The following is a 25,415-nucleotide window of genomic DNA, read 5'->3' as shown; positions in this document are numbered from 1 at the left end:
TTTTAAATCCCTTTAATTCCACATAATCTGCAGCACAGGGAGGAGCAATTTACAGAACAAGCCACCGCTGCTCTCATCTGAAACCAGGACAAGTCTCACCCCTGGCAGGACCACGCGCGCCTGTGCCCACTCCTGCTGCCATCAAGGCCTGTGCTCTATAGTTAGCACCATCAGCACAAGTCATCCTGGATTATCGACAGCTCTGCTTAGCCAGGCAGCCTGCTGCTATTTCTGGACTTCTAGGTTTTGGCCGGTCGCTTCCGAGACACCCAGATATAAGCCACAGGGAGCAGGTACCGAGGGTGCTCCTTCTCCCCCGCTTTGATGAAGGGTGAAACATTCAAGCAGGCAGCAGCAGGGGAACAAACCCTTCACCCCAGAGCTTCTGCTCATTTGACACAAGAACAAGACGTTTCATTTCTATTTTTAAGTGGATCTTGCCTGTTGCACTTCACAGAAACGAAAGAATTCTGCAAAAAAAATAAAGATCTCCAGCTCTTTTCTGCAGAACTCACACAGTCCAGACCGAGGAGAGTCTGCATGAGGCATATCAGAGACATAAGGCACTTGGCTTCCTCCCGTATCTTTGATCACTGTTTTATGCACTGTTCAGCTAAGATGCTTGAAAAAGATAGTTACTCATGAATAGCTTCTGCTCAATAAAGGATGATACAGGCAAAAATAATTAGCTTGAAGTGGTTGGGTTTGTCGTAATCCCACGTCAGTTGTGTTGCTGTATGTTTGTGTAACAAGAGAAGAGTTTAAAGAAACACATAGCCCCGATGACAGTTTCCATCGCTATGGTGATGAAGTCATTCAACTCCGCTCTGTCACTTGTACCCTGCCCCAGCCAGATTTTTCTACTACATAAGCAATATTCCGAATAATACAAGCTTCTGAGGGAAGAGGGAATGAAAAAGTATTATGAAGCGAGCTCAGTGCCCGGGACAGAGGGACTTGTCTCCTGCAGCCGATCTGTTCCTGCTCCCACTGCCACCCACTCCTGGCAGGCTGGGACAACAGGCGCCAGCTGTGACCGGTGCCCAGCAGCAACTGCTCGGGGAACGCAGTGGAAAAACCCCAAATCTGAAACAATAGGTCTGATGCCTCCACCAGCGTGGTGACAGCACCTTTCTGTGACTCAGAAAGCAAAGGTTCGAGGAAGCCGGTTTCAGACCTCGATGGCAAGGATCCCAGGCAATTTACGTAACTGACATTCCAGAAAAGTCTCTCGCATTTCTCCGTGGTACCACCTTGCCCGGGAGAGGTTAAAACTTTCTGCTCGGGCCTCTGCTCTCGGTGACTTTAACCTCACAAGGTAAAAACAAACCCCCACCGAGCCTAAGTCCCTCGCTGCGGTTTGCAAACAGGCTGGAGAATCTGAAGGAGCACAGCAACATCTGGCCCAGGAGGTGACAGCCAGGCTCAGAGGTGAAACTACCTGTGTGTTATCTTCCTCGCTGGAATCCAGCACACGTACCTGTTCACCTCGAGCCTCAGGGAACTAAATTGCTAACAGCCCATTTGGGGTGGTACTGAGATGTAAAGAGACTGACCTACAGAAATATCACCTGCAAGCTGCTCCCGACCCTGGAGCTGACCTAGAGCTCTGGTCAAGGTGAGCTGGGGGAAGGCAGGCCCTGAAGTTTCCGTTTACAATTAACACACCTGTTAACTAACGCAGTGGGGAAATCGTTCTTGGTGCTGCCACGATCTTCACAACTGACTCTGGCTGACAAACGCAGCGGGCCCCCCACAGTTCCGGTCAAGAGATCTCGTGATGTTGACACAGCCGGCTGCCGGGCACCTGAGCCCTGGGATTAGGCAGTAAATGAATCTCACCGATGGCATTTATCGCCCTGGGCACTAGCGTTCATTTCCTCCCATGACAAGACTAGTTTCCAGGCTATCTTCCTGCTTCGGAAGAGAGAAACCACAATTACAAAGCGCCGTAATCCAGCTCGAACCTACCCCAGCACACCCGGCTGGCTCCGCGCACGTGACGCGGTCTCAGGAATGACGATCAAGTCGCTGCAGGACTGCCATCCTCTCCCACCTTCTGCACAAACACATCCTCGTGACTCAAGCGATGCTTCAGAACGGATGCCCTCAGCCCACTGCACCCACACCTTGGTGCCAGATGCGTGCCCGCAGCGCGGGGACCCCCCGCACGGCTCCCACCCACCCCGGGAAGTCTCCGGGGGGAACCTCGCTGCATCTGGCTGATGAAGATCAGGCAACCCTCCTCTGGTTGCCAGCAGACCTTTCTGCTGGCGCTGCAGTGCTTAGTGAAACGCAGCCTGTGCTCTAAGCAAAGGTCCCTCAAGTGAAAATGTTGAATAGGAATAAGCACATCTGAGCAGTTAAGCACCACAACATCCCTAAGTGTGACAGGAGGGGTAAGGGAGCGTGACAGCCTTCAATCCAGCCAAGTGGGAGAGCACCAGGGGCTGAGCAAAGCGCCTGGGACAAAATCCACACCGCCCCTATCACTCCTCCAGGGAAGCGGCTAGTTCCAATTTGGATTAGGAGATGTTTAACTAAAGAGTGCCAGAGCACACTGCCTCAGCTGGCTGCTCTGCAGCGGGTGAGAACTGCTCCAAGCTGTCCCTTTATGCCGAAATGGCTGTGAGGCAAGGCTGCAGATGTGGGCAGATGCTGTGCACCGTCCTGCACATCTGGGCTGGAAGCTTTCATTAAAGGCAAAGAGCAAAGCAAGAGGGAAGCGCACACATCCAGCAAAGTAAAACAGAGCCATGCCTGGGTACCCCGAACCTGCCACCCGGGCCTGCCAGGGCAGCTGGGTCTAGGCAGACAGACAGCAAGGAAACCTTAAGGAGAAAAACCCCAAATCAGAAGCATTTATTCCCGGGGCCTTCAGCAGGGCCAGCCTTCCCCTGTGTTTGGGGGGGCAGAGAGGTGCACGCTACTCACACGTTACTCATCGTTCCCCGCAAGGCGAGCAGCGGAGCCATGAAGCCCCCGGCGCTCCCAGCCCCGGGGCCGTGCAGGCAGAGCCCTTTAGGCTGGGAGCAGCCGGAGCAGCTCCCGCCGCCCTCCAGCCCCCCCCGATCCGAGCCGGGAGCCGGCCCCCAGCCCTGCCCGCAGCCCTCCGGGGAAAGGCGCGGGGAGGGAGGCTCCGCGGGGCTGGGCAGCGGCGGGGCAGGAGCGGAGGGAAGGAAGGAAGAAAAAGGGAAGGAAGGAAAGAAGGAGGAAGGGAAGGAAGGGAAAAGGGAGGCCGGCAGGGCGCTCCTTTGTTCCGCGGAGCCCCCCTGGGGGGGGGGGGGGGGCGGCGCTGCCCCCCCGGGAAGGGCCGGTGCCCCGCTCACCTCCGTGTCCAGATGCACCAGCTCCATGTTGGGCCAGGGCTCGGCCAGCTGGGCGAGCGGCATGCTGCCGGCGGGCTGTGATTGCCCCGCAGGGCTCGGCACGGCTCGGCACGGCTCGGCTCGGAGCCCCACGTTGGGCACCGGCTCCCCGGGCCGGGCCGGGAGCGGCGGGGCGGGCCGGGGCGGGGCGGCCAAGGGGGGAGCCGGGGGAAGGCGGCGCCGCTCCGCCCGCACGGCTCCGGGGTTTGGGGAAGGGGGAGGCTGGGGGCTGCCGGGGATCGGGAGCTTGCCGGGGAGGAGGCAGAGAGAGCAGGGAAGGGCCCGCGGGGAAGTTGCGGGAGGGATCCGGGCAGGTGCCCCAGGCGAGGAGGGTTTGGGGGCTGGTGAATTCGGGATGTGCCCGGTAGGCAAAGGGATGTTGGAGGTGGTGGTGAGGCACTGGCTAGGGAGGAGATCCTCCAAGGCACCCGAACAGCAAACCTGCTGCAAGGTAACACTGCCCTGAGCGTCCAGCTCTGCTGTGTCCTGGAAGGATCCTTCGTTTTTAGAGCTGCAGAAGTCAGCAGCCGGCTCACTGTACACACAGTGCTACACGGCATTACCAGAGGAAGAGGCTGTGAGGGTAAACTCCGTAAGAGAAAATTTGTGTTTCTGTTTAAAGCAGGAAACGTCTCTGGGAAATCTGTATTTTAGGTTTGAAATGCACAGGGAGTCACTGCTCACTGCTGCTTGTAGGGCCCTTCTCCCCTTTCTGTTCCTGGCAAAACAGATTAAAAACACCCACATCCACCTTTCTACACTGTCTGGAGATCCTCAAAGGAAAGGAGCCTTAAGCACAAGTGCTCACGTACCATCGCTGTTCTGCTTTGCCAGGCTTCTCACACAGGAAAAAGTTACCAAAACTCAAGGCATTGTGTTTTTGTGTTTCGCTACAGAAATGTTATAAAAAAATCTTTTAGAAAGGGTGCATCACTAAGAGTTGACCTCATCAAGGTGTGGCTGGAAATACCATTTAACGAGCCCAAGTGAAAGCACATACAGCTCAGGTTTTGCATTCTGCAGGCATCTGTCCCAAGAAGCCAGCATTGCACAGTCCTAAACCTGTAATCTGTTCAGGGAGGGCAGTGAACTCAGAAAAAGCTCAATTAGGGCAGAGCACAACACTGAAAAATTCCAGTTAATCTTCACAACACTTAAGCTAACCTGTAAGTCATCATCAGGACCTGCCTGTGGTTTAGGCTGTTATCTGTTTCACATATGGGGGAATCATGTGTAAAAAATTCCCAGGGTGACAGAAAGTGTTTGAGCCAAGCCTGGGAACCGCTGCCTCCTAGTCCTGTGAGCAGAGCACCCTCTGTGCCCTCAGTATTGGAGTCCCAGATGAAGGTATTCAGTAACACAAACCCACCAGGCCCTGTTACAGCCAATTAAACTCACATCACTTACTTTTGGTGCAAGCTGAAGCAGATCTCGTGGAGAGTTATTCATTCAGCTCCAAAGCTGTCCGTAATTTCCCCGTATTGCCTGGGACACGGTGTGCTGTCTGGTTACATCCGTCCTCCAGCTGCTGGAGATTGGAACCTGTTTTAAATGGCATCAATAACACGATGATGTCAATACTGGCGTCCCACTTACCTTCTACATTTAATTGCAAAACGCATCTCCCTTTCTGGATTTCTATCTGCTCTGCGTGCATGTTGAACAGGTCTGCGGTGGGAACATGAAGAGAAGTGTGTGTAGCAAAGGGTTCTCTCGATGTTTTCTGTAAGGAGAACAAAATGAGACACTGCTCTCTGTGACCTGCCGTGCCTCAATGCCAGGCTCCATGAATGTGACCTTTGGGTGACATTCTGCTGCTCTTGGAGCTTCCCACCCGGGTGGCAGACCCATGCGGGACAGGTAAGCCATAAGGACAGGCACAAAGGACATTTCCCAATGGGTGACCCACAAAACGTCTCCCAGCTTCAAAGGCAGGTTTGTGCCTGCAGGTCAGGTAAGATCGGGTGCTGAGCGGTTATCTGCAGCAGCCGAGGGGGTGATCTTAGTCAAGTTGGTCATTAACTCCTGAGAAGTTTCTGACCCCAAGGTCACGACTGTTACTGTAAACAACAACAAATTAAAAATGCTAAACATAAAAAATTCCTTGTGAAGTGCTGAAAACTGGAAGGAACCGTGGCACTTATAGGGTGGTATGGTAGCTGGTAGAAAAGCGAGTCTTAATTTTCAAGGTCACAATGAAAGGTTGATGGACAACATGCAGAAGAACAGTTTGTGGGCAGAGCAAGACCTATTGGAATTCAGTAAGGGAAGGGAAAAAGGAACCTAACTGCTGCTTCCACCCCCCTGTACGTCTATTGAGATGCAGAAAGTCCTTCATATTTCACAGCAGAATGACAGGCAGGCTGACCGTGAGCTTGACAAAAGACAGAAATTATGAAGCTTTATGGAGCAACGACTTCTTTAGGCTCAAAGAAAAAGACAGCTCTGCGCCCATGGGTGCCACTGCACCTAAACAAAATTCTCAAGTTATCTTGCCCAATTCTTTTAATAAAGCAGCAGGTTAAATATATTGGAGAGACTACAAATGATTTATGCATGACTATGTCCTGCATCTGTGCAGCTACTTTTGTTAAAGGCTAGGAGAGAGTTTTGCTGAGGTAGCTCTACAGTATCCTCAAAATTATACAACCCCCCCGAAAAGACTTCATAATAGCACAGCAATTCAGCAGCAGTGCTGGGTAGACAATCTAAAGGTCTCTCAATCCCCATCTACAGGGCTGAAAGAGAAGCAATGCAATCTATTATCAGACTGACCTTCCTTCAGTAATTGTGATTCAGTGTTGCCTAGTGCAGGAGATTAACAGAACACGAAATGTGTCACACTAGATTGTTAGCAAGTCCAAAGGAGGACACCTGGGTAAGTGAAATGAGCTAGTGGTCTACCCTGGTATTTATTTTCTAGTCAAAGAATAGCTATAAAAAAACAGCCCCTGTCCTGAAAGCAGGGTACAAATAATGTGCTTTGGAGCTGAGCAGCACAGCCTGCTGTTTGGGTAAGTGTCATGGCTAAATACAGTGATTAAAACGTATATACTGCCATTTTTTGGAGAGGGCTGCAGGCTGGAGAGAGTTCATAGCATGATTTCTACATTTCCGTTCAGACTGCTGCTGTTATTGTAAACAGAGACTTCCAGATCAACTGGCTGGCCTTGTTGAAATTTGCTGAAAATTCAAAATGCTACAGTTTTGGTTTGGTTTGAAATAAAGAATCTAATCCTCCTCAAATACAATTGTAGATATTTTTGCCTCTGCAGCTGGCTGGCATTTGGTTTGTAACATTTTCCTCTTCAGGGAGGTTGACAACATTCGTTAAGCCAGTTATCCCCAAAGAAGCACTTCCCTGGCGGAAGTATCGAGACGGCTGCTTATCCACATTACCAAATCCAATCAGGCTTTGAAGAGGCAGAGTTCTCCTCGTTACGCTAAAAGCTGCCTAAGTGATTCTCCACCTAACCCAACAGCAACACAGCGTTCCCATGGCTCACCGTATCCGTTTTCTTTACTGAAGCCAGGGAGCATCTTTCTTGAACCTCATGCTTCATGCTACGCCGCTTTTAAACATATAAGGAAATGCAAAGAGATTGCAGGCATGAGAACTCACAAGCTGAGTCCCAAATGCCTGCTACGATTTCCAAAGACAGGCTCGTGTAATCTGCTTTGTGTATACACTATGACAGTCGTTTAATTAGAGCTTACAGCAACCTTCTTTGTATTTTTAAGATTCACTAATCAGTTCCTCGGTTCGTTGTTATCCCCACTACTAATAGGGAAACTGAGTCACGGCTTCAGCAGGTCATCAGGATAGAATTTGAACTCCATGTCCTGTCTTCTAATCCTCAACTTGTGATTCAAGATCTCATTTCCTTGCCTCTTCTGCTTTGTTTTTCCACTATGAAGGAAGAGATGATAAATCACCTTGTTTTGATCCCAGGGAGACATTTTTCCTTAGCGTGGTTCAAACATCACACTTAAGATATAAAGCAGGTGCCCTATAAATGAGGAACTCTGGCTGGGCTTAACAGTGGAATTGCTTTTTCCTTTTGTGACAGACTTCTTTCCATTCCTTACCACTGTGTGCAACTGCAGCTGCCTCAAATGCCAGCGTTTTCCAAGGCAGGTCCAGGCAGTATTTGGAATGCAGAAAATACACCACAGCAGACAGTGGGATGAGGATTTCCTCGAGGATCACAGTCCAGGCAGCTCTTTCATTCTCCTGAAAGGGGTACCTGCAGACTGAAGGCCTATTCAGAGAACAAACATGTTTAACTTCTGCCAGTACTTCCAGCAAAGGTGAGCATCAGATGACCTTGCGCAGCTCACCAATTCCTGCATTTATTAATGTGCCTGGCATATCTGAAACCTTTTGTTTTCTTTTGCCCTACATATTGCATTTTGCCTGCTGGCTCTGCAAATTGCTAAGTCCACCCTGTTCCTGTGTGTTCTTACTGTAAATCAGGCAGTTCCTCCATGGACCAGAGTTTCTAAAACCTCCTCTGGGACTCCCAGGGAGCCCTTGGCTGAAGCACATGCAGCACAAGTCAGGGAAGAGTTTTGCTAATGGAGACAAGAATTGATTAAGCTGTTGTCTTGAGGAAACTCATTTCATCTGGGAATTTGGCACCTATCTCTCAGGAACATGCAACTGCAGCCAAGAGGTGCCTCGAGGAAAGGGACCCACCGGAGCTGAGAGCGTGGCCTGGGAAGGCGACCAGGGAACGAGCTGCCAGGCAGCAAGGCCATATCTGCTGGTTGTCATGGATACAATCACTCTGTCAGTCTCCCCTGATATCAGTTACCTTCCGTTTCCTGGATGCAAATAAATGAGTGGAGGTCTGTTCCTGTTTCTATGCAGAACAGAACCCTTAACATCCAAACAAAAGGAGAAAATAATCTGTTTCAAACACAGACAGCTCTTCTTAACATTATCTAAGGGGAGAGTGGAAGGTGACTTGCTTTTTCGGTATTCAGACTATGTGAGTCTGATAATACTCTGACCAAGTGCATTCGGTGCTGTCGTAGCCTTTAGATACTTCCTAGGACCTTAGAGGAGCTATTTTCACAGCCCATTCAGCCTTTGCTCTGGCTCAGCCTTTTGGATTCATAACAAGCTGCTGCGAACTTGCCTGCCGCACACACTTGCTATTTCCTTAGCTCTGCTGCTCAGAGAATTCAGCGTAGTAGCACCAGCAGACACACACCTGAGCAGAACTCTTAAGGTCCCAACGACTTCAGTTCCCTGTTTGAAAGGAAAATTGGAGGTTTTGTTTTCAACTACAACTGAAAAAGACTTACAAAAAAAATCATATAAGATACAAGCAAATGCATTATTTTGGGGGTGAGAGAGGCAGATTTTTAAAGCAGGTTTGCAGCCCAGGTGGTAAGTTATTTAGAACAAGTTACCTGGCAAATTTTGGTTTTAATTAGCATGCAGATATGTTTATAGTTTATTTCATTGTAGTGCTATGCAAGGGAGTGATAACATGAAAGAGAAAGCTATTAGAAACTGTAAACAGAAGTGAAACTCTCGGGCCTGTTTTCATTGTCCCCTAGCCAGGGAGAAAGCTGAGTAAACAATAGTGGTAAGTAGTCAGTTTTATAATTCTTTTAGGTTTAAGAACTCGTAAATAAGTGATGGGTCTTTTAAGTGTATACAAATAGATTCCCTCAGTTTTGTGCTACTTACAGAACAGACGGAGGTGCACAGGTCCCAGTTTCTCCAGACAGGGAAGGAAAATCTGGCAACTGAAAACAAAAACACATTTCAACAGAAACTCAGCTTCGGCTAGAGGAAAATGTCATTCCACTCTTCGCAGTCTCAAGCCTACATCATGCAACTGAACAAGTCTCATCCTGCTTAACTGAGGGCACACACAAATACCCATTCCTAATTATCCCATTACACAGTTTGGGATGCCATCATTCAAAGTTAAAAAAATAATAATAAATCCAAATTGGAAGTACGTTTCAGAAATCCTGATGATAAGCCAAAAGACTCCAAGCCAAGTAAACTATTTTTCTTATGGAGGAAAAAAAAGCACACACACAAAAAGACTTTATTTCCAATTTGTTCAAGACTGATATAATCATAACCATCAGTATTTCGCTTCTTAGTACTCTTACAAAACAGAGATTGCTGCACACATCCAGACTTGAAAAACCACATCACAAAAACAAATAGAGAAATAAACTCCCAAAATATAAGAAGTGATCTTGCCTGGGAATGTTTTGGCATAATGACCAATTGTATTCCATAGGAAGACATAATGGAAGCAAAACTTTCTAAAAAGGTGCCTTCATCACCTGGGGGGAGAAATGGATGTCTTCAACTTTTCTTCTAATGCTTCTTTTCTGCATTTGATAGCCTGATTAAAACTGCAAAGCGGCACAGATATGACTCAGCTGGCTTGCATATACAGGTAGCAGATATATCTACCCCATGCTCACTGGTTTCCTTGTTGGGGAGTGAACAAAAGGCACTACAGGTTCAGTGATGTCAGAAAGACAATTACCTGGCAAAAGAAAACCTGTTTGTCCCTCATCAGCATTTAAAAAAAAAAAAAAAAAAAGAAGATTCTGGAGTTAATGATGCTCCGAGACATTCTGCAGCACTGCATGTCTTTCAGCACACCATAAAATGGAGCAGAAATGCAAGGCTGGTGCTTTGTTGCTGAAAGATTGAAGACTCCCTCTTTGCTTCCCCAGGGACTGGATCAATACTCGAGAGCAGAACAGAACTTGCTAACAGTGGGGGAACTTTTTGTTTCCGCTTTTTAAATCGCTCTTCTCTCCTGCTCACCTTCATGATGAGTAAAGCGAGTTTGGAGACTGCTCTTTAGACGTTTGTCTTTCCAAAAGAGGTACTTGTGCTTTATATTAGAAATCTAAGCAGTGTCCAGCTGGGTCTCTTCTGGCTCAGTCTCAGTGAGCTTACCCACAGGTCTTACACTTCAACTGATGAAGGAAGGCTTACTTTTTCTGGATTATTCTCTAGTGGCAATTTAAGCGGTCATTTCTTGTGTGGTTGTCATCTCATCGTCATTCTCCAGAACTGCTCAGAAAAGATAATTTCAGAATTTCTAAGATCAAAAGCAAGAAGCTTACTTTTATCTTTCTGTCTTCAAACTCTGTGGGCTTCCTTCCATGTGATTGAAAGCAATTTCTTTGTTACACTGGGGCTGTGCCTTTCCTCTGTCCCTGTAAAGAGAGGAGCATGGTATTACTCAGATGGTGATGATTTACCACTGAAAACAACCTACATTTCCCTATAAAGGCTATCCCAGCATTCATATTCAAGAATTCATAAAATAAGCACATTAAAAAAATATCAAAACCTGCTCAATGCACAGATAAACCTCCAGCACCCAGGAGCAGCTGCAGCGTGAATGGGGAGCTGCGCAGCCACCCCCTTGCTGCCTGGAACAGCTGAAGGCTGCACCAGTAAATACCAGTGGAGCAGGAATAGTGGTGGGCCACACCACCAAGTTCCTCCCTGCCCACGGATGTGTCAGGCTCTCAAAGTGCACCACCACACCTGCCTTCTAGACTGTCACACTCAGACACGATGCTCAAAACATGTCCAAGGCAAAAGAGCTCACCGTGGGGCAGTCTGTGCGATTCTCCCACCACCTTCTCCTGTTCTTTGCTCACAAGTATGTCTCCAGCCACTGAGTAATAGCAATTTACAGAGTAAAAACTTCAGAGACAGGTATTTTGTCACCCCGTGGGGATAACTAAAAGCTTCAGTGCACACTGCTTTATATCAATAAAGGTTTTGCCACAGGCAGTGAACATTTTAAAAGGTTCCAACTCTGGAAGCCTGTTTGAGTTTTGCTGCTGACTTCAATGACGGCAAAAACGAGACTTAGACAGGGCTTGCAAGGCAGGTAAAGACTTCTTTCACCCTTTTCCTGTGGGAAATCAGAAAGATTATTTGCTCATAACCTTGTTTCTGAAAGTCTTGGCCAGACCTGTTGCCTTATTTGTCTATTTAAAATCTGCACAGAAGCATTTTCTGCCTCAACCTAAAAAGCTACTAACATGATGTTAGAGATAAATGCCCTGTGGCAGCAGCCCAGCATACGATATGGTGGAAATGAGGCCAGTGTGTTGGAAATGGATAATAAATAACATCTGATGTAACATTATTTAACTGAAAAGTCTCTCTGAAATCTAAAGACATTGCAGCATGTCACAGTTCTTCAAGCAGTACAAGAAACACAGCGCTATTAGCTAACGCTCAGTAACACCACATGCCTGTTGAAAGGCAATATTGATCAGCAGAGACGGAAACAGGTTTTTTGGCAGCTGCTTGCCAGATTCTTGGAAATTAATACAGGAGTCAATTACCAATGGATAAATGTCCCTCCTTACAACATCACCAGGGCGCTTTTGGCATAAGCTCACCTGCTGCCAGAAGCATTTTGGGAGAGGTAGATACAGACAGAAGCAGATGAGTTTAAATTTCATCACTGTGGCCTTAGAAATTGTTCAGTGAAATGAGAAAGTGAATCAGTGTGGATCAGGAACCAGTAAACCAGCCTATCTGGAGTATCAGTTAGTTACCCCTTGTGGCCTCGCAGTTCTTAGCACCAGTCATGAAGAAAATTTAGTTATTTGCCTCCCAGTGTAAGATGGAAACTGTGTCCGAAAGACAAAAAAGCTGCAGAACCAGTGTTGGTGAGGAGGCAATACTGGGAAGAATCCCTCTTGTGAGAAAAGCACGGTATTGCACAGAGACTTACATAACTGCTGTGCATGAGAACTGCTGCTGGGTTAACTGCACACAAAGTGCAAAGAAGCCACAATTCTGACTTCATACGTGTCTGGTTGTGTAATGAACTACCTGCTCAGGGTTCAGACACCATTTCTTCATAGTGGGCAGGAACCCAGCACCTTTGAGTTCAGAAAAAAAAGCTATTGCATTTCTCACTGCTCTGATGCACAAAGGCAGCAAATGCATAAACCCAGTGCCGAGCACACAGCATGTGAGAAGGACCTTGAGATGACTTTGGGGCATTTTATCTTAAACAATCTGATTACTCATGTGTGCAAGCCAGGCCCTGTATATAGTATAAGCTTGCTGAAGCCAACACAGTTCAGCCCATCTGGTATACTCACTCAGGCAGCTGACCACCTCCGTGAATGATAGGAAGAAAGGGTCTAAAAGGGGCTATGGGCATCCCTAATTCTGGGCTGAGTCACACACACACACACAATGCAAGCTCTATATGCAACCTAAGAATTCTGCCCTGGTCATTTCACTCATCACTGAATTATCACTGTAGGGTTGTTATCTAGGAACTAGCAGGGAATGGTGATGGTGCATATATAATAGGGTCAGTTGAATAAAAACTATGTTGTGTTTTCCAACGCAGTGCACACTCCAACGTCCCTGAAACAATTCGTTTCAATGTGTGCTGTATCTTCATTGCAAGGCATCTATACCTGTCAGTGACTGAGAATCCCTGTCTTCTCCCTGTAAGTCTGGGTGATGTTTTGCTCACTTCATCCCAAAAATGCATCTAGCACAGTGATCCCTGCCCCAGACATGTACTGAGAGCTGAAGAAAAGGAACAAGTTTGGCTTACCAGGAGCTCATCTTTCCATTTTGCATCCACTTCAAGGAAGTATCATTAATGTGTCAAGTGCTTCACCTGCGATCTCTCCAACTCTTGTAAGCAGCCACTTCCTTTCCAGCTTCAGGCACTGCTACTTGCTAAGGGTAAACATCGAAAGCATGTGTTAGAAGGAGATAACCCAATGACTAAAGTGTTTCATAATGTACAAGGTGAAGGACAAACAGCTCTCTACAATTGGTGGTATTGCTTCAGCCCAATATATATTATAGGATGTCATGCTGCTAGACCTGACAAGAATGTTAATGCAATGATGGGAAAGGTTGCTGGCTACCAAAGTGAGCACTGAACTTTACAACATCAGAAGAATCTGATCATTCTAGTCAGGCTTTTAATGAACATTGCGAATTAGCACAAGTATTACAACTCTATTTCCTGGATTGCATTTACCTTGAAGACAAAAAGCAAACATACTCAAGACACTGGCATGCAAAAGGAGACGTGACAAAAGGTACAGAAAGCTTGTTGATGTATTATTTCTTTGAACAATACTGTCATCTCAGGTTGAAGATTCAGCAAATCTGATCTAAGTAGCTTGTGCCAACAAGCCTAAAATTGACCAGGCTTATACAATAGCTATTTAAATCTGGGTTTAAGATACAGTATCCCTTCCCCAGTTAAGGACAGGTGAGATGGATAACAGCAGCAGTAGTTTAGGCTTCAACTTTCAGGACATGTGTCATACCAGCTGCACTAACTGCTGAGGGAAAAAACGAGCAGTCCGGTGACTCCTAGAATAGAATTTGGGAAGCCTAAGTTCAAAGATCTGCCGTAACACACGTTTCCTCTGAGATGTCAGGTAGGCCTGTAAACTGGCAATGAATTGAGCACCGTGTGGGCTTTGAGCAAAAACATAACAGAAACTGGAAAGTGCTCATGTGGTTGTATTGATACATCAGAAATCAGTGCAGAGACTCGCACTGCTCAGGTGATTACTGGTTGCCTAATGTTGTCTCCCAAGCCAGCACAACACTACAGTGATGGGGAATACTGGAAGAGAACTTGTCCCACTCTCTAAAAGTAACACGTTGGATTGTAATAAGCCAGACTTCAGCCTCCCAGGTTTGTTAACAGGCAGTGTGTGATGCATTTGGACACTGCCAGCCATTTCTTGGCTTCCAAGCACTGATTCTGTGTTTCCTGGTACCACCGTGTGGTGAAGGGAAGGAATAGGCTGTTAATCAACACTTGATAATGAAACAAACAGCACTACATAAATCCCCGTGTTCACTGAGCTGGGGCAAGAATGTGAGAGGCAAGATTGCCAAATTCAGCTCTCCCCTGCCAATGTGCCTCACATCCAGCTTACTTTTGAAACCATGGGCATTTTCGCAAGAGAAATTAATTTAGTATCAATGGAATTTTCCTTCCTGGATTTCTGGTTAGCTTGCCAACAAGGAAGCTAATTTGGTCATGCTGTGACAGGGAAACCTGGGCATTTCAAACCAGGCTACAGTCCAACAAAATCTATTCACCAAATACCCAAAGCATAGTTAACAATCTCTGTTATTATCTCCAGTAAGAAGGAAACCACTAGAAAAGGTAATTCAGTCGCCCAAGTTTACAATCAGTCCTCACACTAGACTAAGACCCCCTAATATTACGCATTCGGTTCTTATACTTAGAAAACACCTATTTCCGTCAAGAATAAGCAGAGAGATACCACTTCATTAGACTAAAGGCACACAAAATCTCCCGATTGTGAAACACTAAAATAGTAATCTTCTCTGGGCTAACTCCCCTCTTGCTTCACGATAGCTGTACACACTAACCTCCACATAGCAACAGCAACCGAAAAGCTGGAGAGCAGGAAAGAGTTGTCGCCCAGAGGGAAATCTGTTAAAAATCCAAAAGTAAGTTTAGTGGGATAACTGAGTAACATAAAACAAAATCCACTACCAAATATGCTGTTCAGAAGGGGAAACACAGAAAGTTTGGGGTTCAAGTGTCTGGTAGAAAAAGGCAAAGTCTTCCAGTATCTGCAGGTAGGTTGGAAGGTGGAGCAAAGGTGATATTACACATCTGGGTTATTTAAAGCCACTGTAGGACCACTCCTTCTAGCATGTTTTCTTAGTACATTCTCCAGGCTGGTTTTAAGCACCTGAGGCAACGAAATATTGTTTGGAGGCATTAATGCATTTTAATAGACCTCACATTCAGGAAGCTTTCCCTGATGTATTCTGTTGCTATTTCTTCTGTTGCACCCTACGTCATCTGGCACCTTGAAAATTCCCATTTCAAGGAGATGGTTAAAAAAAAAAAAAAAAAAAAAAAAAAAAAAAAAAAGATTGCCAAGAGTTTTTTTGTTTTGTTTTAAAAAAAAAAGTCTTTCACATCAGAAAACGTCCTAACCTCAATTTACTAATGCTTTATTATTTGGTATTTCCTCAGCCTCAGTCAAACTCTACTCATGATCAGCTTCCCATGTTCTCATTCCTATCCCTTGCAAATGAGGACAGGTGTGCATTGTAAATTGTCTGCATAACTATAGCTCCATTTCATCTTTATGAACGGCAGGATAAGGACCCATTTCTCAGAAATTATAGTTAGAAATATTAATCCCTGGATATGGTATTACTGTATCTGGGATGATTTAGGGACAATGAAATCCCTGTGCCATCAAGCTAGTTGATTCTTCTGACGTGAGTGATCCTGCAACTCAATATTCGCTGTGTGCACTCACTGAAATTTAGTCTCCTTTCCTTCCTTGTTCCTTTTCATACCCACCCATGGCAGGGCTTGGCTGATGCGAGGAGTATACCGTCACTTTTTCCAAATATAATTAAGCTCTGTGAATGCAAGATGAAAACTTCTGCAGGAGTACGTTATCCTGAAACTCAAAACTGTTAATCCAAGGGCACTGCACTGGGAGGGGCAGGGACATGACTTTGTCTTTCTTGGGAGTCCTCCCAGCACAATCTACTTTGGTTCTCATACTTTTTCTAGCTCAAAATCCACTTTCACTTTACAGCGAAAATATGTTTGAGCTAAAGGTGTTTCTGCAGAATTGTGGTGACATGCTGGTCTGCAACTTGCTCACGCTTTTACTCACATTTAAATGTCACTTAGTACACTACTTTAAAAGTCCAGACACTTTGCTCTATCATGTCTCAGTAATCTAAACGTTCTTAAGATCCCAGCAAAAAGTGGAGGCACTAAGAAAACAAGAATCACCCACAGGCTCCACTGGAAGGATGCTAAATATTTTGGTGCCACTAAGAGCTGAGCCATTCTTTGCAAGCTTACCTATACAATCAAAAAACGGCTTTAGATTCAAAGTGTAAAACAAATATGCAAATATTTATTTAATATATATATGTGCATATATAAATTATACAAAATAACTCCATATATAAGTAATTTCAAAAAAATATGCAAACATGCATATTTATTTGGGCCTATTTCCCAGATACTTTGTGCTGAAGCCATAATCTGAGAAAAAACTTACGGGCACAGCCACTGATTTTATATGGATTTAAACCAGAGAGGTACACAACTACTACTCTAAGGCCTGTAAGGAAACACTGAACCTACTCATTTGCCTTTCTGTTGTCAGTGGTGACCTTCTGCATCCTGGATGTGGCTGTTCTCCTTTGCATGAAAGCAGCTGCAACTCCAAGCAACAGGCTCAGCCCTTCATAGTGAACCAGGCTCCCGTTTCACTGGGCATCACTTGTGCAAATCAAGTTTTTCTGGAAGAGGATGGACAAAATGAAGGTGGGAAAGGTATCAGAAAGCAGAAGAAGAAAAAAGAATCATGCAAATTGACAGTGAGTGTTCAGAACTCGGGTAATTAGCAGAAAGACAAAAAGCTTTCCTATCTTATTCTAAGTACAGGCCACATCCAGTGTACCCAGCACAACCCTGCCTGAGCGTAGCACAGATTTCAAGATGTACTGTAGCTAATACGAAGTGATACAGCTAGTTGGAAACTGCCAGCATCCCAGCTTATTTACCCTTCAAAATTTCATTGTTGGCCCTCAAGACATCAACATTTAAGAAGCACTGAGGCATGGTAGACAAACTACAGAGGAGGATTTGTGCTGCAACAGGGGAAAAAATCCTAGACAGGAAACTTAAGCAAAGCCCAGCAGCACAACTGAGCTCTGTCAGTACTACTTAGTTACTTATTTGTAAACCAGACAATCCATGGCCCTTCCTTGTCATCTGCTGCATATGGAAACTCTTGTGTGTTCTGAGGAGTGCTTTAAATGCTCAAATCGTCAGCCTGATTTGAAATTTGGGGAAAAAATACACATTGCTGAAGAGCACGTTATTTATCACTGAAACATCACATAGTGACTCTCAACTGTGTATCACTGGGTGCTTTTTCAGGTTACCTCTGTTTCCGTGAAACACACCAGTAGTCTCCAATGTTTGTAATCTCAAACTTTCTAATAGCACAAAACGCGTGCTTAAGCAAACACCACCTGAGAGACCAGCTTTTTTAACGTACCCAGTAGCATAAATCACATTTCCAGATTACACACACAATTTTCCATGTAAAATGGTTATGATTTAACAGAAAAACTTATTTTTAGCTTAAGGCGTTCTGGCAGCTGGAGATGCAGATTTGTGGCTATTTCTAACCACTAAACATGCATGGGTTACAGCACAGAGTTGTCTGCTATTTAGTTTTTAATTTAGAGAACTAATTAGTTGGATTTACTGTCTTTAGCATCCCTTACATTTCGCTTAAGGAGAAATAGATGAGCCCTGCATGTCAAGTCAAGCCCAAAAAGGAAAAATAACTTCAGCACAAGGGCATGCCCAGTGGGAAACACCTTAGATGTAGCAATAGATTCAAGTCTTGCAGCAAAAAATACGTGTCGCTGCGTAGAGAAGAGACAGGCAGATCCCTCACGTAGCTGAGATGCAGATCATCCAGTGAGTATAAAACTTCCCTAGCAACATTTCTGCTTATGGGAGAGAGGGGTATTCTGATCAGCTAGATTCCAGATCAGAATAAAGGAAAATATAAAAGAGCTTTGTAGCAAAAACTAAAGCGACAATACTTTCCAAAACGTGAGCATGAAGTTAGACATGTGCCACAGACATGAAGACAGTTTTCAGTACATGCAAGAGGTAATGAGGATTGGAAGTTCAATGGGAAGCAGTCAAGGTGGCATGGCTGGATGACTACAGAGAAACTGACACAACCGTTCTCATGAGAATTAATATTTTCCTCTGGCTGGTGGAAATACCCTGTGCCATCACGCACAACACAGCAGCAAACATTTTAGAATTTTAAGTATTGAAAACATTAATAGTTCATGAGCACGTTCTTCAACAAAAATATAAGATCTGTAACTACACTTCGTCAGCAGCAGTGTATCTTTCAACTGCGGGATGAAGAGGCCTTCCAGCCACAAGGTTGGTTTCGGAGCATTTCAGTTGGCAACCAGGCCAGCAGCAACCTGCTCAAAAGCCAGCTCACTTGGAACTGCTCACTCCCTTTGCAGAGGCCCAGTAGCATAAAGCAAGGTGGGGTATTTCAAGATTTCTTCACTCTTACATTATTATTTGAATATAATAATAATTACATTATTATTGGGTGAAACACGTTTCACTGCTCATAGAGCGCTCCCAACATCATCCAGCTCATGGATGTCCAAGACCATTCCGCTGCCTCGATGCTCATCTCACTTAAGTTTTAAAAATTCACTCACTGGGAAATCCAGAGGACTTCAAACCTGCAGTTCTCATGCAGGTGAGCTGCTCTCCCTCCCTAGAGCCATCAGATCCTCTTCTGAGGACACGGCCGAGCAGAGCAGACCAACGTCACAGCACCCTAAATGCCCTTCTTGTTAATTCTTGAGCTCCTTTCCACTTTGCCCCACCGCCACAGCCCCACTCACTTGTCCCAGGGCTGCTTCTCCTGGAGAACGTCCCCCCGCTTTACTCCCCTTTTTCTCCCAGTTCCCGCTGCTGGGGAGCTGCCTCCTGTCAGCGGCTGCATCCTACTGCTTGGCTGCTCTCTGTTGTCAGAAACGTTGGCCACTTCTACACTGCTGCTTCTGGGTGGGGTATGTACATGACTCAAGCTCACTACTTCTCCTATCTTTGTGAGGGCAAATGTAAGACTTCTCAGCTATGATAACACAAGGTGGAAAGATAGAACAGATCCGAATGTCCCAGTAAGAACTGTGCTCTAGAATACCTCTAGCATTCTAGATGCAGAATACTCCCCCCTGTTGCTGTTGGATTCCCTCTGAACAGCACAGGTTGCAACAGGTCACTGCACGTAACCAAGAACAGACACTGAAGTCCCAGGAAAGGCTAAATAGAGATGGAAGAAATATTCCATCTCATAAAGTTATTGAAGGAGACATTTACACGTTAGGGCTTTTGGTTTGGCTCTGTTCTAGGGTGTAAGCAGTGACTATAAAAATGCTGCATTTTTACTCAACAAATCTTGTTTCCTGCTTAGTCACTACACCACAGCAAAGTCTGTATTTGATTAGCAGAAGCAACAATATTCAAGCAAATCTAACACAATCAGTTTTATGGAACTAGTTCTGGTTTCACTACAAAGAAAGCCATACCAAAATTTATTTTTTCTCTGCAGCAACTGAAAGATTGCTGTGTTCTTTCCCCTTTTGTGTAGTTACGACACGATAGCCACTGCTTTTTAAGCGATAACAAAGATAAATTATCTCAGGAGATTCACTTACACGCTCCATTTTGGGCCTCCCATGAAGTCAAGACCTTCCAACCAGCCTGCAGTGAAGTTACCTTACCTAACTTTCAGGTACAGAAATCTTGCTTTTCACTTGGGAATTAGCAATGCATTAATTATCTGAACTCAGATGCTTAAAACAAAGTGTTTTAACCACATCAGAGATGAAATAATAGCAAGAGAAATTAGAAAGGCATTAAGAACAGTCCAAGCCAAACCGTATCCAGCTTTATTAAAGGTACTTTTCATAAACAATCATGGTAATTTAGGCAGGACATGGGCTACAATCTGCAACATTTTACAACAACTGTCAAACTCCCCTCCCTTCATGGACTACCCAAACGTAAAAGTTGCTATAAAACCGAAGAATCTTCATTTCATACTTGTAGAGGGAAAAGTTTAGAGTGAGGGTGGACACTTTCACATTTAGCATGTTGTTTAACAACTCTTCACAAATCTACCCTGACTTTGAGAAAAATTAAAACTGCAGATTTCTTAATCTGAAGATCCACAATATAAAAGAGGAAATGCAGCTCCTTTTAGAGCTATTATGTCCCAAATTAGACACCACAAGTCCGGGATCACCTGACAATGCATTTAGAGTGGCAAGTCCCAAAATGCCGTTTTTGCTGTATTTCGGAGTGATAGGCTCTAGGCAAAAACTGAGGACACGAAAGGGAACACAGAGGGCAATACAAACTGCAGTTGGAAGTTGGCAACAGGCGTCTTGGGAGCTTCAACGTTCACTCTGATGCACTTCACGAAACAGACGTGCAGCATTAAGGAAACCCTTCCCCCTTTATTCAGGAAGAGTCCTTCTTCCAAAAACTGGGGAGGGGGTAAACTTTTACTTTTAAAATTTAGGTTCCAAGAAATAGACTAAGTGACATTTGTCCCCACTGCCCCCCCCCTCAAAACACAACAACGAAGCGGTCTGTGTGCTAACAACATAGCTTAAAAAAAAGTAAAACAAAATTCTGCATTGTTATAAAACTTGATAAAAAATAGTATTTCAAACTGTACAGTCACCAGAAGTACACAGTTATCAAAAATTCACACATTTTACTTGGCATCACCAGCACCTTCGGCTTTCTGTGCCTAAAAGAAAAAGGGGGAACTGGTCAATACACACCACACACTTGCACCAAACAACATTCCTTTTCCTGAGTAACAATTCTCTGAACTGAAGAAATCTATCTGGGCTGTACCACTGTAATTCTTAGCAGAATGAAATCTAACATTCAAAGTAGTGCAAAAGGCAACCTGGAGTTGCTTTATGCAGTGCTAACTTTATGCGATTTTAGAACAAGGCAGAAGAATAACTTTTCCAACAGCAACTCCAACTAGCGAACAGAAAGCATTAACTCGTTACCGACTGGGCAACACAGCCCTCTGCATCCGTGGACATACTGTTAATGTCACAAGCAACAGGTCTAAATACTCAAGCAGTAATTCATCTTCATTAGCACAAGCCTAGACCTGCCTTTGTTTGATAGGGAAAAAATTAATTTGCTGCTGTAACTCAAGCTTCTAGACCTGCTGTTATACCTGGTCTGTTTTGGCATCTCCGTTTTCTGCAGGGTTGTTTCCCTCCTTGCCAGCATCAGCTTTCCCCTTCTTTCCCTTGGGCAACTTCTCGCTCTTCTGTCAAACACAAGATGACACACACCATTACAATTACCAACATCCACTCACGAAGCCACAGGAATCCAAAATCTAGCATGGTAAAATCAACATTGGATGTTGGCCTGAACGGAACACAACACACAAGCGTTCACGTATTCAAGAGATCGACACCAACTGAGAAGGGTCTTCTTGTATTTAATCGCTCTTTGGTATTTTTTTATTCAAGTTTTGCAAAATACAGAAGTTTTCACTGCAACTTTATAGAAGCGACGATGCAGCTGGATTTCAGGACTAGATACGCTTCGAAGTTCTGTCAACAGACAAATCCAAACCTCGTAACCTATTTTTCTCTCGATAACAGCACAAACACAACTCACCTTTGGAGCTGCCTTTTTAGGTTTAGGCTCTGGCTTCGGAGGGGCGGGTTTCTGTTAAGTAAAAAAAGACTCTTGTATTATTAAAATTATTTTTAAAGAGGCATTTCTTTTTACTGTTCAACCCCAGATGGTTTATTTTTAGGAAAGCAAATTGAAACATTTGAAATCGAAGCACTTACTTGATTTGTCAGTTGCTCAGCCACTCCCATAACACTACACAATGGGGCAGTTTGTTAAGCTAATAACTTTCTTTCAGCTGAACAATGCGTCTCTCCAGAATACCTACAGTTCTCACACAGATGCAGCATTTAATACTCGAGCCTAAAGCTATTAAATGTTGTGACATCTCTGCTCAGCAGGAGAATACTCACAGCAGATAACCTCGCCGATCTCCGTTGTGGCTGTTTGAAAAGAGAAATTATTTAATTTAACGTCATGAAACGTAAACTATCAAAACACACAAAGTCTCATCTCAAAGTAATAAAATCCCAGGAGCAATTTCTAAGTTTTTAGTTCACTTTTTTCTTCCCTTTCTCAAAGAGCACGAGAATATCCTGTTTACACCGCTCCTAATAATAACTAACAATAGTTAAATAGTTTTTTCATGCTTCAGCCCAGAAGACGCAGCTAACGCTTGGAAGGGCCGCTCTGGATTGGGAGCAATCCCCGTCTCCTCGAGGATCTTTCTGACAATCGAGCTGAACCTTGCCTTCCAACACTTCACAACCCAACTTCAGCGAAAAACACCCAACTTCTTACCTCATCCTTAACTTTGGCCTTATCGCCCTTGGTATCTCCTTCAGCCTAGAGCGTGAAAGAGAAGCGGAGGCAACAAGTTAACGGGGGCGCGCTCGCTCCTAACGGCTGCGGGGGGAGAGGAGGCAGGGGGGCTGCCGAACCCTGGGGGCTCTCCCTAGGATTTAGGGGCTACGAGGAGGCCCCAACAGGCTGGGGGGGGCTCCCTTTAAGCCGAACTAAGGCGGAAACTCAGCGCCCCCCCCTTCCCCTCCACCAGCAGGAGGCGGGGGCCGAGCCGCCCCCTCAGCGAGGCCCCGCTCTCCCCCCCCTTCCCCTCCCCTCACGGGTTTTGGCGGCAAAGCCCCTTCCCGCCCTCCGCGCTCCTCTGAGGGGAGGGGAAGCGGCTCCCCCCCTACCCCCCCCCATCCTCCTCCTCCTCCTCCCCCCCCCCCTTTTTTCCCCTCAGGCCCCCCCTTCCCGCCAAAACCAGCCGGATCGGACCGGCTGCGCGCGCTCGCGCCCCTCCCCTCCCCTCAGCCGTTAGAGCGAGCGCGCGCGCGGCCGGCAACGGTCCCGCCGCCCCGCCCCCCCCCCCCTCCTTTTTCTCCCCCCCCCCTTCCTCCTCCTCCTCCTCCTCCTTTCCCTCAGCGCCCGCCGGGGCCTCCGCTCGCGCGCGCCGCCTCGCAGCCGTTACCGCCCCGAAGGGAGGGGGGGGCGGGACTACGCGCCTCAAACTGCCCCCCCACAACCCCTCACCGCCCCCCCCCCCCCCTCCGGTGTGTGTGTGTGTGTGGGGAGGGAGGGAGGGGAGGCCCCCGGTGTGAGGGGGGGGGAGGGAAAAGGGAAAGGGTCCCGGTGCCCCGGTGCCACGTACCTTTCTCTTCGGCATGGCTCCGGGCGGCGTGTGTTGTGTGTGTGTGTGTGTGTGTGTGTGTGTGAGGGGAGAGCGAGCGAGAGGAGCGCGCTGGGCGGCGTGAGGGGGCGGAGGGAGGAGGAGGAGGAGGAGGAGGCGGAGGAGTGAGGAGGGGGGGGGGGTGTGAGGGGGGAGCCGGGCTCGCTCGGGCCGGGGCGGCGGCGGTGAGGAGGAGGAGGAGGAGGAGAGCGGGGGAGGGGTGAGGGGGGAAAGCGGGGAGAGGCCGGCGGCGCGGAGGGCAGGCAGGAAGGCAGGCGGGAGGGCGGGCGGGCGGCGGGGCTGCCTCCCGGCTCGCTCCGCTGGCTGCCGACCCCACTAATTTGAATCGGGTGTTTATAAAGTTTTATATAGAGCCGGACGCGGCCCAACCGGTTCCAGCCGGATCCCCGCCGCCCCGCCCGCTCATTGGCCAGCGCGGGTCACGTGGCTGGTAGCGATGGGGAGGGGAGTGTGTGGGGAGGGGGGGGGGGCCGCCAGGGGAGGGAGCCGCTGAGGCGGCGCGCGCGCAACTGGGCCTCGAGCCCCCCCCCTCCCCTCAGCCCCCCCCCCCCCCCCCCCCCCGCTCCCTCCTTTCCCTCCCCTCACGGAGCTCCGCGGCCGCCGCCTGCCCCCGCGCCCGGCCCCCGAGAGCGGGAAGGGCCCCGGGGAGGGGGGCGGCGGAACAAAATCATAATAAATAAATAAATCGGGAAGGGGGGAGGGCTCGGAACTGCAGCGACGCAACAGGGTTTGTGTGTGTGTGGGGGGTGATGTGGGGAAAAGGGGCTTCCCCCCCCCCCCTCCTGGCTCCGTGTGCAGGTGAGGGGAGCTGTTCCTTCAGCACCTCCGCGGCCTCTTCGTCTTCATCCTCCTCATCCTCATCTTCCTCTTCTTCCTCCCCCTCCTCGTCCTCTTCCTTCTCTTCCTCCTCCTTCCTCTTCCTCCGCTGCCGCCACCCCGCTGCCCGGCTGGAAAATGGGCGTTAGCACTCCTCTTTTCCTGTGAAAAACAAAAAAATAAAATAAAAATAAAAGGAGGGGAGAGTTGAGGCCAAAGCTGAAGGAAAGGAGAATAAAGCAAAAAATAAAATGGAAATAGCAGGACATTGCCCACTAAGCACAGGTGGGGGAAGTTGGTGCCTGCTGCTTGCCCTGAGGGAGCCACAAAGCTGGGCTCCCCCCCAGCCCTTCCTCACACCTGGGCACAGGCACCGAACGTTTGCTACAAAGCCAATTACAAAATATTCCCCTCGGTCCTGCCCCAGCTTCTCACCTTTAATTGAATCTCATCCAGAAGAGCAGCTTGACAAGCACGCTTCCCCTTCCCCACCAGGTAAGCTCTCAGGCTGTTTCCAGACCTCACACACAAGAGCGCATTCCCCCAGCTGTGCTGATTTACAACACCCTCACCATATAAACACGAATTAGGAGGCTGAATTCTCACTGCCAGCAGCCTGTAGCTCATTCCACAACTGTCATTTCAGGACTGACTGGAAAGCTGCACTCCTGAAAACTCAGTTTGCCTTTGTAACTTACCACAACCTCTACGGAAGCGAGGTTCACAGGGAAAGTTTGTATTTCACTAGAATAACTGATGCACGGGGAATCAAACTCAGAGGTAACAAGCCTTTTTCCACTGCTTGATGAACTGACACCCTCTTCCCTCCCCCCCAACAGCAAAAGGCTTTTAGAAAGGCATTAAAACTTTCCCTGCAAGCCTTCTGTAACTCCTAGCCTTCAGTTACCACACCTGCAACAGTTATACCCCTTTTTGGAAAGCCACTACTGCAGCTTTCATCACCCATAGCATCAGAACACAACTGAAAACTTGTTTTTTAAAGGCAAAAAAGCATCCTTGGGTAGCACTAATCTTCCTGTATCTGCCTGGCAAAGCAAACAGGAGTGTGCATCTCATGGAGAATAGGAACTATTTCCACATAGAACTTCCCCAAACGTGCAGACAGACAAAATAAAATAGAGCAGAAGTTGACAGCTCCCTTCATCTTGGCCCCCTTCACCCATGTTACTGTTTGCTTACTTACAGAAGAGGACGTACGTGCACACAGCTCCACTCAGCCAG

The 25,415-nt window shown here is 47.0% G+C and overlaps 2 protein-coding genes across 3 annotated transcripts in view; both read right to left on the bottom strand.

The window, feature by feature from the left end:
• Positions 1-3,478, bottom strand: part of RPS6KA1 (ribosomal protein S6 kinase A1) — a 41,333-nt gene extending 37,855 nt beyond the window's left edge. For both annotated transcript variants that reach the window (XM_084300637.1, XM_084300638.1), the window contains exon 1: positions 3,330-3,478. In XM_084300637.1, the coding sequence (XP_084156763.1) occupies positions 3,330-3,392 (63 nt within the window). In that variant the 5' untranslated portion in view covers positions 3,393-3,478. The remainder of the gene's footprint in view (positions 1-3,329) is intronic.
• Positions 3,479-19,904: 16,426 nt separating this feature from the next.
• On the bottom strand, positions 19,905-23,763 carry HMGN2 (high mobility group nucleosomal binding domain 2). Its single transcript, XM_084300660.1, has 6 exons — positions 23,319-23,763; positions 22,466-22,510; positions 22,078-22,107; positions 21,707-21,757; positions 21,252-21,347; positions 19,905-20,801 (listed from the first exon to the last, which is right to left on the bottom strand). The coding sequence occupies exons 1-6, from the start codon at positions 23,331-23,333 to the stop codon at positions 20,766-20,768; spliced, it is 273 nt and encodes a 90-aa protein (XP_084156786.1). The 5' UTR covers positions 23,334-23,763; the 3' UTR covers positions 19,905-20,765.
• Between the last annotated feature and the right edge of the window lie 1,652 nt (positions 23,764-25,415).

The sequence above is a fragment of the Netta rufina genome (assembly GCF_964035555.1).
Source record: "Netta rufina genome assembly, chromosome: 23".
Taxonomy (NCBI): Eukaryota; Metazoa; Chordata; class Aves; order Anseriformes; family Anatidae; genus Netta; species Netta rufina.
This window is presented reverse-complemented; position numbering and strand designations above follow the sequence as displayed.